The following is a 14,246-nucleotide window of genomic DNA, read 5'->3' as shown; positions in this document are numbered from 1 at the left end:
TTGGGTGCTGTTTATTTTTTCTTTTCCTGCTAATCAGTCAGCGACTCGGTTCAATTGAACTTCATTTTGGGTGCCCTCTCGGCATGGCATAACCGTGATGCTCAGGATCACTCCCAGCGTTGGGTACGTTGCTTCTTTAATCCTTTGTTCGTGACTCGCTCCCATTCTTCATGCTTATTTCGGGTATCACGGCTGTCGCCCGGCTAGCTCAGTCGATTCCACTTCTGGCCGCCACAGCGTACGGACGTGTAATGACGGGCTGCGCAGGAGCGGCTTCAGCGGCCATGTCTGGCCGCGGTAACAGGGCTATGGAACAGGATAATGACTACCAGGTTGTTCTGCCAAGACTTCCAACAGGGCGTTTTTTGTTAAACACAGTTTTTTTTGCACGCGGATATCAGGGCCCGCCCGTACCGGGTGGAAGATTTCCGTGACCCGTTGGCTCAGCATTCGCTGCTCCCTGACATTATCTCCATGGGATCGTATCGTATGAGCCACGTCATGGCCATAACCCTGAAAGACGCGGATACTGTGAAGGAGACTGCAGGAGTGGGTGAGTTGTGTGCGAAGCAACGTCGCTGCCTCGTTATTGATCCGGCGAACCAGGATGTGAGGCTGAAGCTCCACTGGTTGCTTTACAACGTTCCGGATGAAGATGTGCGTGTGGCCTTCGCGCCGTACGGAAAGGTTTCTGAAGTGGCAAGGGAGCGCTGGCGCGTGCATGGCATATCTGATAAGGGTTCGACTACCAGGATTGTCACCTTGAAGCTGAAAGCTGGGGTCAAATTGGACGACTTGCCGCACCAGCTGAACGTCGGTGGCGAGTTGGCGCTCGTCGTAGTACCTGGAAGGCCCGTTATGTCTCCGGTGTCGAAGTACCGGCCACATTCACCGAGAGTGTAAGATTCGGCGTTGTGGTGCATGCCGTCGTTTAAGCCACGAAGAAGGGCAGTGTTCTCGCAGCTACGCGAGCATCGCTGGTCCTGGGAACAGCGAAGATTCTTCCAAGCATCTCATGGATGAGGCGGACGTGGAAGAGGCAGCCAAAACAACCGGGCAACCAGCAAGGAATGATGGGCCGGTGTTGACACCTTGACGAAGCAGAGGACATCCACGGCCGCTGCGGCAGCGGATTCTGCACCAGTAGAGAATGGTTCTCAACTGGACGCAAGTAACAGCGTGGCAGACGCCAGAGAACCTGTGCTCGAAAGCCAAGGCAGCGCGAAGACTCCCAACTCCGACATTATGGACTTCAACGAAAGAGTAAGCGGCCTACCCGTTGGGAAGCGGCCCCATGATGAGAGCGTCGGTGAGCATCTGCAGCCTGGTGGTGGCAGTGACGAGCCGCCATCGAAAGTACCGGGGGTTCGACGTTCGACGTTGAAGCCTCGGCCGAACGTTTCGCCTGAGACGCCGCAGGCGGGAAAACCGCCTCCGTAGTTTGGACGTGACCTGATGCATGTGAGTGCAGGTTGTGCGTCAGCCGTCATAGCCTGCTTTCGGCTGTGGCTCTTTGACTGTGTTTATGGAAGGTGGCAAGTGCAGTTTTCAGGCACGGCATAGTACGCCTTCAGACATCCCGTTGGGAGGCCGGATACGAGCGCGTACGCTTCGGAACCTCGGGCAAGCAGAGCCACATGGACGATTGAGGTAGGCATCAGATGGATCGGGCGCCTTTTTCCCTAGACGTATGGCAATTAAGCTAGATGTCTCATTACGCGTAGCAATCTTGAATGCTAGAGGGCTTGGAGCCCGAAGGCGCCAATGCCAGTTGAATCGCCTGCTGCTATATAATGAAATCGACTTATTAGCCGTGCAAGAGTCGAAGATAGAATTTCAGGACCATGCAGACCGCATGGTGTCTGTTTTCCATGCAAACTTTGACGTGTATGTTTGTCACTCAGTGGGGGCTTCAGGCGGATGCCTTCTTTTCATTCGCAATACTTTGGATATAAGCGTACACTGCATATTTGCATGCGAAAGTGGCCGACTCTTGGTTGTTGACTTTTTGTTCTCAAATTTATTTTGGCATGCTGTCTGTATGTATGCCCCTAATGTTGAAAGTGATCGTCAAAACTTCTTTTATTCAGTCGAACCGTACTTGAAATGTGACAAAATTTTGCTTGTATTGGGCGATTTTAACTGTGTGTGTGCTGCTACTGATCGAGTGAAGATTATATCAGTGAAAGACAAGAGCGCTGAACTGCTGAATGTATTTGTGCATGACTATTGCTTGGAAGACACTGAAAATATGTTTTCTTCTGGAATCCGGCCGAAATATACGCACTTTCAACGCGATAGTCATGCGAGACTAGGCAGGCTGTATGTATCTATTAATGTCGTTCCAATTTGTACCGACTATAATGTAAAACCTATTTCGTTTAGTGATCATTGCCTCGTTAGTGCGACTTTTGGAATGAAGGTAAAGAAATCTGTTTTCAACTGGCATCTATGGAAACTGAACGAGAAAATTTTGGAGGATGAAGAGTTTGTTAAGGCAATCACGAACAATTTGGAATGTTTTAACGGGCATGAAGAAAGCAATGCAGATAAGTGGGAAAAATTTAAAGAGCAGGTGAAGTTAAAAGCAATAGAAAGGAGCAGTGTTATTCGGTACAAACAGAAAGAAACAGAGAAGAAACTTTATGGACAACTTGAGTGCCTGTTGTGCCTGGAAAGCTGTGCGCCAGGAAAGTTCACTAAGCAAATAAGAGATGGGAAATCTCATTTAGAAAGAATCGACTCTGAGAAGTACAGAGCCGCGGTTATACACGCAAGAAGCGATAAACTGTGGCCTGGCGAGGCGCAGACAAAGCGAGTGCTATCAGAGGAAAAAAGGTACGCTAGCCAGAAGGAAATCAGGCAAATAAGACATAAAGGGCGGAAGATGCTAAAGGTATAAAGTGTGCGATTATGAAATATTTTGCTGAGCTTCTGAGTAATACACGCGAACATAGTGGAGGGTTTCCAATAGAATTATTACGGCTAATGCCAACGCTCCAAGATCGTGCGAAAGAGAGCCTTGAAATGCCTATTACAATGCAAGAGATCGAAAAGGCCATAGATGACCTCCCATGTGGGAAAGCCCCTGGACCAGATTGGCTGAGCGCCTCCTTTTACAAAGCATTTAAAAACTTTGTTTCCAGCCTTATGTCGAAAGTGATAACAGAAGCCTAGGAACGCAAACAAGTGCCATGATCATTTACTACGTCACACATCGTACTTATTCCAAAAAGTGATGATCCAGAGAAACGCCTGTTGGTGAAGTCCTATAGGCCAATAAGCCTGACAAATGTTCATTACAAAATCTTTATGAAGGTTTTAGCGAAAAGATTGCAGAGTGTAATAGCCAAATTAGTCGGACCGCACCAAACGTGTGGCATAGGAGATCGCAGCATTGCCACAAATATACATGAGGCACGAACCATACTGGAATGTGTAGACACGCTTGGAAGTCAGGTTGCCATGATTCCATGATTCCAGCTCCGTGTGTACATCGTCTTTCTTCGTCCTCGTCCCTTGGCTGGTTTTTATTCTCTGCCATGATTCAGCTGGATTTGGAAAAAGCGTTCGATCACGTATAGCACGACATCCTTTTCTCCATTCTAGAGCATTGTAACCTGGGCTCGGTAATTGTGGCAGGAGTGAGAATGGCGTGCGCAAACTGCTCGACACGTATTATAGTGAATGGCGATCTCACTGACAGTCTCGCAGTGCGTTCTTCGATGAGGCAAGGATGCCCACTCTCTCCTCTGCTTTTTGCAGCCTATCTCGAGCCATTATGCTTGGCCATTCTCAATAATGAATGCATCTCGGGTTTCAAGCTGCAGTCGGCACAGGTGAAGCTACTTGCATACGCGGACGACATTGCAGTATTTTGTACAAACAGAGAGAGCATTTGTGAAGTGGTTAACGTTGTCGAAAAGTTTTGTGGCCAGACTGGATGTCGGGTTAACTGGGAAAAAAGCTCCGGATTTTGGCACGGCTTATGGGATGCTGAACCGGCTTCTTTCTCCGATTGCAATGGTCTTCCTTGCCAACGCAGTATCTGGGTGTGCCCCTACAATGTTATCGTGATCCTAGCTTACACTGGAAGGAAGAAACAAATAGAGTGCGAGAGAAGCGGAAGCATGGCAGGGAAGGCAACTGTCAATCTTTTCACGCGCGTTCATCTGCAATGTGTTTTTGATTTCAAAGATATGGTATGTAATGAATGTTCTATGTGCATCACGAACTGCCATTCAAAAAATTCATCGTGTGTTTGCGGTTTTTCTTTGGACGTCGACCTGGGAAAAGACAAGGCGGACGAATTTATTTCTTTCTTTAAAAAGCGGAGGAGTCGGATTGAATCATTTGTTTCTGCGCCAAGTGGTATCGAGCTTTTTGTTTCTTCGCGACCAAAATGACACCTTCTTAAGAACAGTCATACAAGTGCGGCTGCAAAGGCTGTTACCCGGATTTGTTGTCTCCTCATGTGAAAACAGTGTGGTGCTGTCACAGAATATTTGCGCAAGGTAGTTCTCTCTTACAGGTTGTTAGAAGTGCGCTTTTCCCCTGAATATTTTTACGGTCTTGGCAAGAAAAAGTTGTATAAGGACCTAGTTGAAATCATGCTGCCGGCACCTTTGTATCGGAAGCCTTACCGTGGAGGCCCAGGGCAGGATATTTTTAAACGAGTGAAGAGGATGCCAGTTAGACCGGCCGCCAAAACATTCTTTTTTAAGTTGCACTCTAACACTCTACCCGTCAGAACCTGGCTTCACGAAAAAGGAATCTATGTCCCTTGGACGACAAACTGCCAGCTTTGCAAGAAGCCAGAGACAATCGAGCACATATTCTTAGACTGCTGAGATGCAGTATTTCATTGGGACGTGCTGCAAAGAACAATTAAAAAAAAGAACTGCCACTAAACCCTTATGGCATCCGGTTTTTACCAGTGGAGGACGAAGATGTACCCTACGATTTAATAATGCTTCTGGGCCTCCACAGCTTGTGGAAAACACGAATGCAAGTAAGGCATGAAGATGTTAACATTCGCAGTGTGCGTTTAACTTTTGTTGAAAGTGCTGTTTTACGGGAATGTATCTGTGCGCTCCCTGACCCACCACAATGGGCAGAAGTTCTGGATGACTTGGTAAAATTGAAGAAATGTTGACCTCACACGCGGCAGCTCAAGGGCAGCTGAAGGCCGACAGACTAAAAGGATTCGGTTGGTCTGTGTTTGCTACGTGCTACGATTTGTAATTTATTTCTTTTTACCAAGATATGGTACGTGTTACAAGTACTGCATTGTTCTCGTGCGAATGTGCAGAGATTTCACCGTGTGTTCGCCATGTTTGTGTGGGGAAGTACTTGGGAGCGTACCCGCTGAACCAGCGTGTTTACTCGCGTCCGCTCTGGAGGAGTTGGTTTGGCGCATTTGTATTTGCGCCAAGTGGTTAACCGTGTTATGTTCTTTCGTGATACAAAGGACCCATTTTTACGAACTGTGTGTCAGATTAGATTGAACAGAGTGCTACCAAATTTTGTTGTAAGTTCGGCGAGCATGCAAGGGAGGATTTTCGGAATCCTTAAAGAAGTGTACATGTCATGTCGTGTATTGCAAGCCTGTTTTTCGTTTCAATATTTATCAACTGTGACCCGAAAGAAACTTTACAAGGACTTGTGCGATGTCTTTCTCCCATCCCATTGTAGAGATCGTTGTACTGTGCAGGTCCATGGTAGTCAGTCCTTAATCGAGTAAAAAATATGGCTGTACCAGGGGGAACAAAAAGTTTCTTTTTCAAACTCCATAGCAATAGACTAAAAGTTAAGACTTATTTAGAAATGAAGGGTTTTTTGTACCTTGGGGAAATCACTGCTTCATATACCGCAAACCAGAAACTATCGAACACGTTTTCTTAGACTGTTGGGAAGCCTTTTTCTTCTGGGACATTCTACAACGAACAATTAAAAAAGACCTACCCGTGGATGCTTTCGGAATTCGATTTTTGCCCATTGAAAATGATGATGGGCTATCGCTGGACATGATCATGTTATCTCTTCAAAAGCGGACAGGTCAATGTTGTCACAAACTACAGGCCAATTTCGATACTTTCGTGCATTGCTCTTATACTTGAAAAGCATATTTTTCACGCAATGCAGAGCTTTATTGATGCGCACAACATACTGTCGCCTAATCAGTACGGATTTACTTGTGGGCGTGGCACTAGATTAGCATTAGATGAATTAACCGATTACCTTAACAGTACTCTTGAAATTAGTGCATTCGCTCGTGCATTATTTCTAGATGTATCAAAAGCTTTTGACTCCGTAAACCATAACATTTTACTTCGTAAACTTCATAGCTATGGCTTCCGAGGGCCTTTCCTAACTTTCCTTGAGAATTATTTGCACGGTCGAATCCAAGTAGTAGTTCTCGGAAATATTAAAAGCCAACCTAGGCAGTTGAGCGCTGGAGTACCCCAGGGGTCGATTTTAGCTCCCCTTTTATTCAACTTGTACGTTAATGATCTCAGTCAAGCAATTTTTCACTGTCGGGTGTTTCAATACGCAGATGACACGCTTTTAGTATCTCGTCATACTAATTACCATCAAGCCGTGGCTGAATTACAAACTGACACTACAAATGTTATCAGTTGGTACCGTAATAACTTAATTTCTATTTACCAAAATAAAACTAAATCAGTATGTTTTCACGATCCGCTGAAATCTATTCCTGTCATCACTCCAGTGTTTCTTCATTCTCCTCTGTGTAACAATTGTTCTTGCTCTCCTATTCCATACCTCTCAAGTGTCAATTATCTCGGTGTTCATTTCAATTCTAACATGTCCTGGAACACTCACTTGGCTAACGTTTGTGAAAGGCTGCGCAAAATAGCCTGCCTGCTGTATTCTATTAAAGCACTATGCCCAATTTACGTAAGGAAAACAATAGCACATACATTGGCGTACAGTGTGCTGAGATATGGAATTTGTTCTTTTTATTTCTGTTCAGTGTTTTGGCGCAATAAAGTTGATTCTTTACTAAAATCCATAATTCGGGCGGTGATGTATGGTGTGCACATTACTAACAATCCCGGTCTTTTTTCATGCTCGCACATGCCCTCGTTCAGGCTGTTATTCAAAGAAACAGTAATCATTTCCTATATATGGAACAATGAGTTCTGCGTCCCGTATGTCCCCGCCAGAACATTACGTCCACGCGACCGCTTTTCCTTACCAAGAGTACGGACAAGATACGGGAAACGTGTCCGTGCCTTCTATGTACCTGATGTGTTGAACGACCTGCCAGATAATGTTTTATCTTCCAGCACGTGGAAAGAAGTAAAATCTTATATCTTTGATCTGTATGTGTAATTTTGTTTCTTTTCTTTCTTTCTTTTTTTTATTTTTTTCTTCCCCGTCATTTCTTACTGCCTTTCTTTAGTTTTTAGTTTGAGTCTTGTGCAATTGACTTACTTGCTCCATTCTGCCGAGCGCTGCCCCACAAGCCCATTGTTGGCTTGGGCAGGCTCGTATTTGTATGTAATTTTTTGAAATAAACAATTTATATATATATAATATATATATATATATATATATATATATATATATATATATATATATATATATATATATATATATATATATATATATATATATATATTGGGCCTGCACAGTATCTGGCGATCCAGAATGGCTTTCAGGAATGCAGATGTTGATGCGAGGAAAATACGGCAGTATTTTATCCAAGCCGTTGCGAGTGTTATTGAAGTTCTCAAGACACAAGACGAAGTGCCTGAGAGGCTTCCGAGAATGGAAGTGTTGCTGCAAATCACTGATTTGTAATGGATCACGCAGCCCAAATCCCGTGGGTTTAACCCATGTAGTGTATTTGTCGCGTAATATTCACTCTCTCTCTGTGTGTGTGTGTGTGTGTGTGTGTGTGTGTGTGTGTGTGTGTGTGTGTGTGTGTGTGTGTGTGTGTGTGTGTGTGTGTGTGTGTGTGTGTGTGTGTGTGTGTGTGTGTGTGTGTGTGTGTGTGTGTGTGTGTGTGTGTGTGTGTGTGTGTGTGTGTGTGTGTGTGTGTGTGTGTGTGTGTGTGTGTGTGTGTGTGTGTGTGTGTGTGTGTGTGTGTGTGTGTGTGTGTGTGTGTGTGTGTGTGTGTGTGTGTGTGTGTGTGTGTGTGTGTGTGTGTGTGTGTGTGTGTGTGTGTGTGTGTGTGTGTGTGTGTGTGTGTGTGTGTGTGTGTGTGTGTGTGTGTGTGTGTGTGTGTGTGTGTGTGTGTGTGTGTGTGTGTGTGTGTGTGTGTGTGTGTGTGTGTGTGTGTGTGTGTGTGTGTGTGTGTGTGTGTGTGTGTGTGTGTGTGTGTGTGTGTGTGTGTGTGTGTGTGTGTGTGTGTGTGTGTGTGTGTGTGTGTGTGTGTGTGTGTGTGTGTGTGTGTGTGTGTGTGTGTGTGTGTGTGTGTGTGTGTGTGTGTGTGTGTGTGTGTGTGTGTGTGTGTGTGTGTGTGTGTGTGTGTGTGTGTGTGTGTGTGTGTGTGTGTGTGTGTGTGTGTGTGTGTGTGTGTGTGTGTGTGTGTGTGTGTGTGTGTGTGTGTGTGTGTGTGTGTGTGTGTGTGTGTGTGTGTGTGTGTGTGTGTGTGTGTGTGTGTGTGTGTGTGTGTGTGTGTGTGTGTGTGTGTGTGTGTGTGTGTGTGTGTGTGTGTGTGTGTGTGTGTGTGTGTGTGTGTGTGTGTGTGTGTGTGTGTGTGTGTGTGTGTGTGTGTGTGTGTGTGTGTGTGTGTGTGTGTGTGTGTGTGTGTGTGTGTGTGTGTGTGTGTGTGTGTGTGTGTGTGTGTGTGTGTGTGTGTGTGTGTGTGTGTGTGTGTGTGTGTGTGTGTGTGTGTGTGTGTGTGTGTGTGTGTGTGTGTGTGTGTGTGTGTGTGTGTGTGTGTGTGTGTGTGTGTGTGTGTGTGTGTGTGTGTGTGTGTGTGTGTGTGTGTGTGTGTGTGTGTGTGTGTGTGTGTGTGTGTGTGTGTGTGTGTGTGTGTGTGTGTGTGTGTGTGTGTGTGTGTGTGTGTGTGTGTGTGTGTGTGTGTGTGTGTGTGTGTGTGTGTGTGTGTGTGTGTGTGTGTGTGTGTGTGTGTGTGTGTGTGTGTGTGTGTGTGTGTGTGTGTGTGTGTGTGTGTGTGTGTGTGTGTGTGTGTGTGTGTGTGTGTGTGTGTGTGTGTGTGTGTGTGTGTGTGTGTGTGTGTGTGTGTGTGTGTGTGTGTGTGTGTGTGTGTGTGTGTGTGTGTGTGTGTGTGTGTGTGTGTGTGTGTGTGTGTGTGTGTGTGTGTGTGTGTGTGTGTGTGTGTGTGTGTGTGTGTGTGTGTGTGTGTGTGTGTGTGTGTGTGTGTGTGTGTGTGTGTGTGTGTGTGTGTGTGTGTGTGTGTGTGTGTGTGTGTGTGTGTGTGTGTGTGTGTGTGTGTGTGTGTGTGTGTGTGTGTGTGTGTGTGTGTGTGTGTGTGTGTGTGTGTGTGTGTGTGTGTGTGTGTGTGTGTGTGTGTGTGTGTGTGTGTGTGTGTGTGTGTGTGTGTGTGTGTGTGTGTGTGTGTGTGTGTGTGTGTGTGTGTGTGTGTGTGTGTGTGTGTGTGTGATGTTCTATATGTGTAAAATCTGATAATAAAGTAGGTAATAAATAAAAAGAAAGCCCGGCTAGCTCAGTCGGTAGAGCATGAGACTCTTAATCTCGGGTCGTGGGTTCGAGCCCCACGTTGGGCGCTGTTTTTTTTTCTCCTGCTAATTAGTCAGCGACTCGCTTCTATTGAACTTCATTCCGGCTGTCCTCTCGGCTTAGCATAACCATGATGCTCAGGATCACTCCCAGCGTTGGGTACGTTGCTTCTTTAATCCTTTGTTCGTAAGCGACTCGCTCCCATTCTTCATGCTTATTTCGGATATCACGGCTATGTCACCCGGCTGGCTCAGTCACAAATACTGAGGAGGAGTAGGATGGCTTATAGACACTGTGATGTCGATGCACGATCTGTATGTGATTATTTTGTTGAACAAGTGTATAAACTAAAAGAAATTTTGAAGCAGCAAGACGCTGCGGAGGAGGTATTGAGTCTGATGGGCGAACTTGTGGTAATGAAAGTCCATTAGACCCGGTTGTCAGCCAAGGGGTATGGCAACCACGATCTTTTACTGATGTATTTGCACCGATTCATGCAGTAAAGAAAAAAAAAAACCCCGGGCAGCTCAGTCGTTAGAGCAAGAGACTCTTAATCTCATGGTCGTGGGTTCGAGCCCCACGTTGGGCGCAGTTTCTTTTTTCTTTTCCTGCTATCAGTCAGCGACTCGCTTCCGTGCAACTTCATTTTGGGTGCCCTTTCGTCATGGCATAACCATGATGCTCAGGATCACTCCCAGCGTTGGGTACGTTGCTTCTTTAATCCTTTGTTCGTAAGCGACTCGCTGCCATTCTTCAAGCTTCTTTCGGGTATCACGGCTATGTCGCCCGGCTAGCTCAGTCGGTAGAGGAAAAACTACGTCTGCAAGGTCCTTGTACAACTGTATCGCACCATATACAGTGCCAATCCCGGTAGCGACGTTTTAAAGCACGTAAAGAGAATGCATATGGCTCCAGGCGCAAGGTCCTTTTTCTTTAGGCTGCACACCGGAACCATAGAGGTAAAAACCTGGATGGAGGAAAAGGGACTGTACGTTCCCTGGGGTGTGCATTGTTTTTTATGCAGAAAGCCCGAAACCGTCGAGCACGTCTTCTTGGAGTGTTTGGGTGGCGTGTCCTTTTGGGACATACTGCAAAGAACACTGAAAAAAAGACCTGCCACTAGACCCCCGAGGAATTCGTTTCCTAGCTGTGGAAAATGATGAAGGCGTCCCTTTCGACGCAGTAATGCTGATGGGATTGCACTGTATATGGAAAGCCTGCATGGCAGCGCGACACGCCGAGATTGATGCAAGGCCGGCACGACAGTACTTCTGCGAATCCGTTGCGGCGTTCGTGGCAACCCACAAGAATGTGTACCCGGTGCCCGAATGGGTATCGAGAATAGAGCCCCTTATGCACATCAAGAGTTTTTAGCCCCTTTACATCAGTCAAGGTTTGGCTGGAAGTTTTAGCCCATACCGACGCTATGTACATTCTTCTCAAGTGTTCTTTCACTTCTGTTGTGTAGCGATGTATGTCTAAGCAGGCAATAAAAACAAAAGCTCAGTCGGTAGAGCATGAGACTCTTAATCTCAGGGTCGTGGGTTCGAGCCCCACGTTGGACGCTGTTTTTTTTCTTCTGCTAATTAGTCGGCGATTCGCTTCTATTGAACTTCATTCTGGCTCTCCTCTCGGCATAGCATAACCATGATGCTCAGGAGCACTCCCAGCGTTGGGTACGTTGCTTCTTTAATCCTGTGTTCGTAAACGACTCGGTCCCATTCTTCAAGCTTCTTTCGGGTATCACAGCTATGTCGCCCGGCTAGCTCAGTGATTCCGCTTCCGGCCACCGAGAGTGACGGACGTGTTTATCATGGGCTACCAAGGAGCGGATTCAGCGGCCCAGCTGGGCCGTGGTATCAGGTGTACGTTAAGGTCTACCAAGGATTATGAACTGGTTCTACCGCATCTACCTACAGGTTCGAGTGTTTTGCATACTGTATTTTTGCGTGGCGACATACAAGCACGGCCGTACCGGGTGGAGCACTTTCGAGACTCCCTCGCTCGTCTTTCACTGCTGCCGGAAGTGGTTGCCCTCGGGGCATATCAAATGAATCATGTGTGGGCGGTAACGTTTAAAGGTGAAGAGGCGAAAGCGAAGATTTTGCAGGCCGAAGCTTTTGAAGTGAAGGAGCACCGATGCGTGGTCATTGACCCCTGTAACCAAGGCATCAGGTTAAAACTTTTCTGGCTGCTTCACGGCGTGCACGACGATGATGTGCGAGCGGCGTTGGCGGCTTTTGGAAAAGTGAATGAAATTTCAAGAGACAAGTGGAAAGTGCAAGGGTGTGTCGACAAGGCTCCAACGACTCGAGCGGTCACGCTGAAGCTCAAAGTGGGCGTTACCATTGAGGACCTGCCGCATCAGCTTCGAGTCGCCGAGGACGTCGCACTCGTCCACGTCCCAGGCAGAGCCCCGCTTTGCCTCCGGTGCCGGCGGAAAGGACATATACGTCGTGATTGTCGTGTGCCGCGCTGCGGGCTGTGTCGTCGCTACGGCCATGACGAGTCCCAGTGTGTGCGCAAGTATGCCAACGTTGCAGGCCCCGTGCCGAGTGAAGTGGCAAGCGAGCACTTGATGGACGCAGAGGACGCCGAGGAAGCTAGCAGTGGAATCACTGAGGATGCAGAGAAGAACGAACAATCCTCTGAGAAGACCCCTGCTCTGAAAGAACACCGTGAATCAGATTTGATAGTTCCGTTGTCAAATGTTGCTGGGACCGAGACACCCACGAAAGAAAACGGCAATGCCAGTGCTGCAATCCCAGCTTCGACTACGCAACACAGTGCGGAACAGGGAGACACTGAAGCGGAGATGCCAGCTGCTTCTACCTTGCCTGTGAAGCGTGTGCACGAAGACAGTGTCAATGAGGGATCAACGCAAGGAGGAGCGGAAAACGGACAGCCTCCACTGAAGGCGACCCCCCTTCGCCGGTCGGCCTTCAAGCCAAGGCAAAACGTGCCTCCAGACCGTAGAACTGTGTCACCTGCGCCTCCGCCATTGCGGGGGTATGCTTTTCAGTCGTGACGTTACAAGCCCGGTCCATGATCGGGAACACCGCTTGGAACGACGGACGGACTCGCCAAAACGAAAGAATGGTCATCCCATGCAACAGTTCAACCGCAATGCTGTCTTTCTGCAGAAGAGATGTGAGTGAAATGTTTCGCGATTTATAATTTCTTGAGATCGCGACCAATTTATCCACTAGCTTACGCGTAGCCACGCTAAATGTGAGAGGGCTGTCAACGCGTTGGAGACAACAGCAGCTGAACCGCCTTCTGCTGGAAAATGAAATTGATGTGCTGGCAGTTCAAGAGAGCAAAATGGAAAGCGAACAACAAACAGAGAAAATGGCTGAAATATATCGTTCTAGATGTAGTGTTTGCGTTTGTCATGCGGTTGGACGATCGGGGGGATGTGTCATTTTCATCCGAAATTGCATAGAGTGTGTACAATCTGTGTTCTCGTGTGAGAGTGGCCGGCTTTTGATATGTGATTTCAGTTTTTCTGGATTGGGACTGGAGAGTGATCTGCGTTTATGCGCCGACTAGAACTTTTGAGCGCGAAGAGGTTTTTCAATATATGAAATCCTTCCTAATACATGAGAGGCGTGTTCTCCTGCTTGGCGACTTCAACTGTGTTTGTAAACCGGAAGATAGAACAACAAACCGGGTCCTTCATGACAAGAGTGCAGAGTTACTTAATGACATTGTTAATGAGGCAGAGCTTGAAGATGCTGGCTGTATACCGACGCATAAAGGCCAAGCAAAGTTCACGCACTTTCAAGGTAGCTGACATGCAAGGTTGGACCGAATATATGTTCCCATTGATTGTGTGCCTTTGTGCTCGGAATATCAAACACTTCCCATGAGCTTTAGTGACCACTCCCTCGTAATGATTACTCTAGGCATGAAAAGTAAGGCAACAAAGTACAATTGGGAGCTATGGAAATTTAATGAAAAACTGCTGCTGGATGAAGAGTTTACCACTAAAGTGAAAGAACATATTACGTATATGTTACAAAATGACTCTAATTTTATACAAGCATGGGAGCAGTTTAAGTCCGATATAAAGATAGCTGCTATTGACCGAGAATGCACTCTTCGACGTAAAGGAAGAGAACAAGAAAAAGAGCTTCGTAGCACACTTGAATACATGCTTAGCATGGAGAGCGTTAAGCCTGGCTTGTTCGCCCAAGATATAAAAGAGGTAAAAACCAAACTTGAGGTGATAGACGAAGAGAAGTATCGCGGTGCGGTGATAAGGGCACGCAGCGAAAAATTGTGGCTCGGAGAGACGCCCACGAAAAGGGCACTTAGTAATGAAAAAAGGTACGCAGTGTCTAAAGAGATAAAAGAAATCTGCTATCAGAACGTAGTTACCACGGAAAAAAAAAAAACGATTGAACGGGCGTTTGTAGAATTTTACAGGGAATTGCTTAGCCTGAAAACACCGGACATTGAACGCTTCAGAAAAGACTTTCTGTCGCTGATGCCAAGAGTGGAAGACGAAGTTGCGCAGACACTTGAAGCAAGTATTACTTCCGAGGAAATTGAGGCCGTTATCG

General features: G+C 46.8%; 1 protein-coding gene and 1 non-coding gene across 2 annotated transcripts; both read left to right on the top strand.

The window, feature by feature from the left end:
* Window positions 1-9,653: 9,653 nt before the first annotated feature.
* TRNAK-CUU (transfer RNA lysine (anticodon CUU)) lies at window positions 9,654-9,725 on the top strand. The gene has a single exon. It is a non-coding gene; the product is annotated as a tRNA-Lys (tRNA).
* Window positions 9,726-11,491: 1,766 nt separating this feature from the next.
* On the top strand, window positions 11,492-12,706 carry LOC146196078 (uncharacterized). The gene has a single exon (XM_084596913.1). It carries the CDS (start codon window positions 11,492-11,494, stop codon window positions 12,704-12,706), a length of 1,215 nt encoding a protein of 404 aa, XP_084453039.1.
* The last annotated feature ends 1,540 nt before the right edge of the window (window positions 12,707-14,246 follow it).

The sequence above is a fragment of the Amblyomma maculatum genome, chromosome 3 (genome assembly GCF_055883805.1).
Source record: "Amblyomma maculatum isolate TAMU_Amacu chromosome 3, ASM5588380v1, whole genome shotgun sequence".
Lineage (NCBI taxonomy): Eukaryota > Metazoa > Arthropoda > Arachnida > Ixodida > Ixodidae > Amblyomma > Amblyomma maculatum.
The sequence above is the reverse complement of the archived record's forward strand: the minus strand, read 5'-3'. Positions and strand labels throughout refer to the sequence as shown.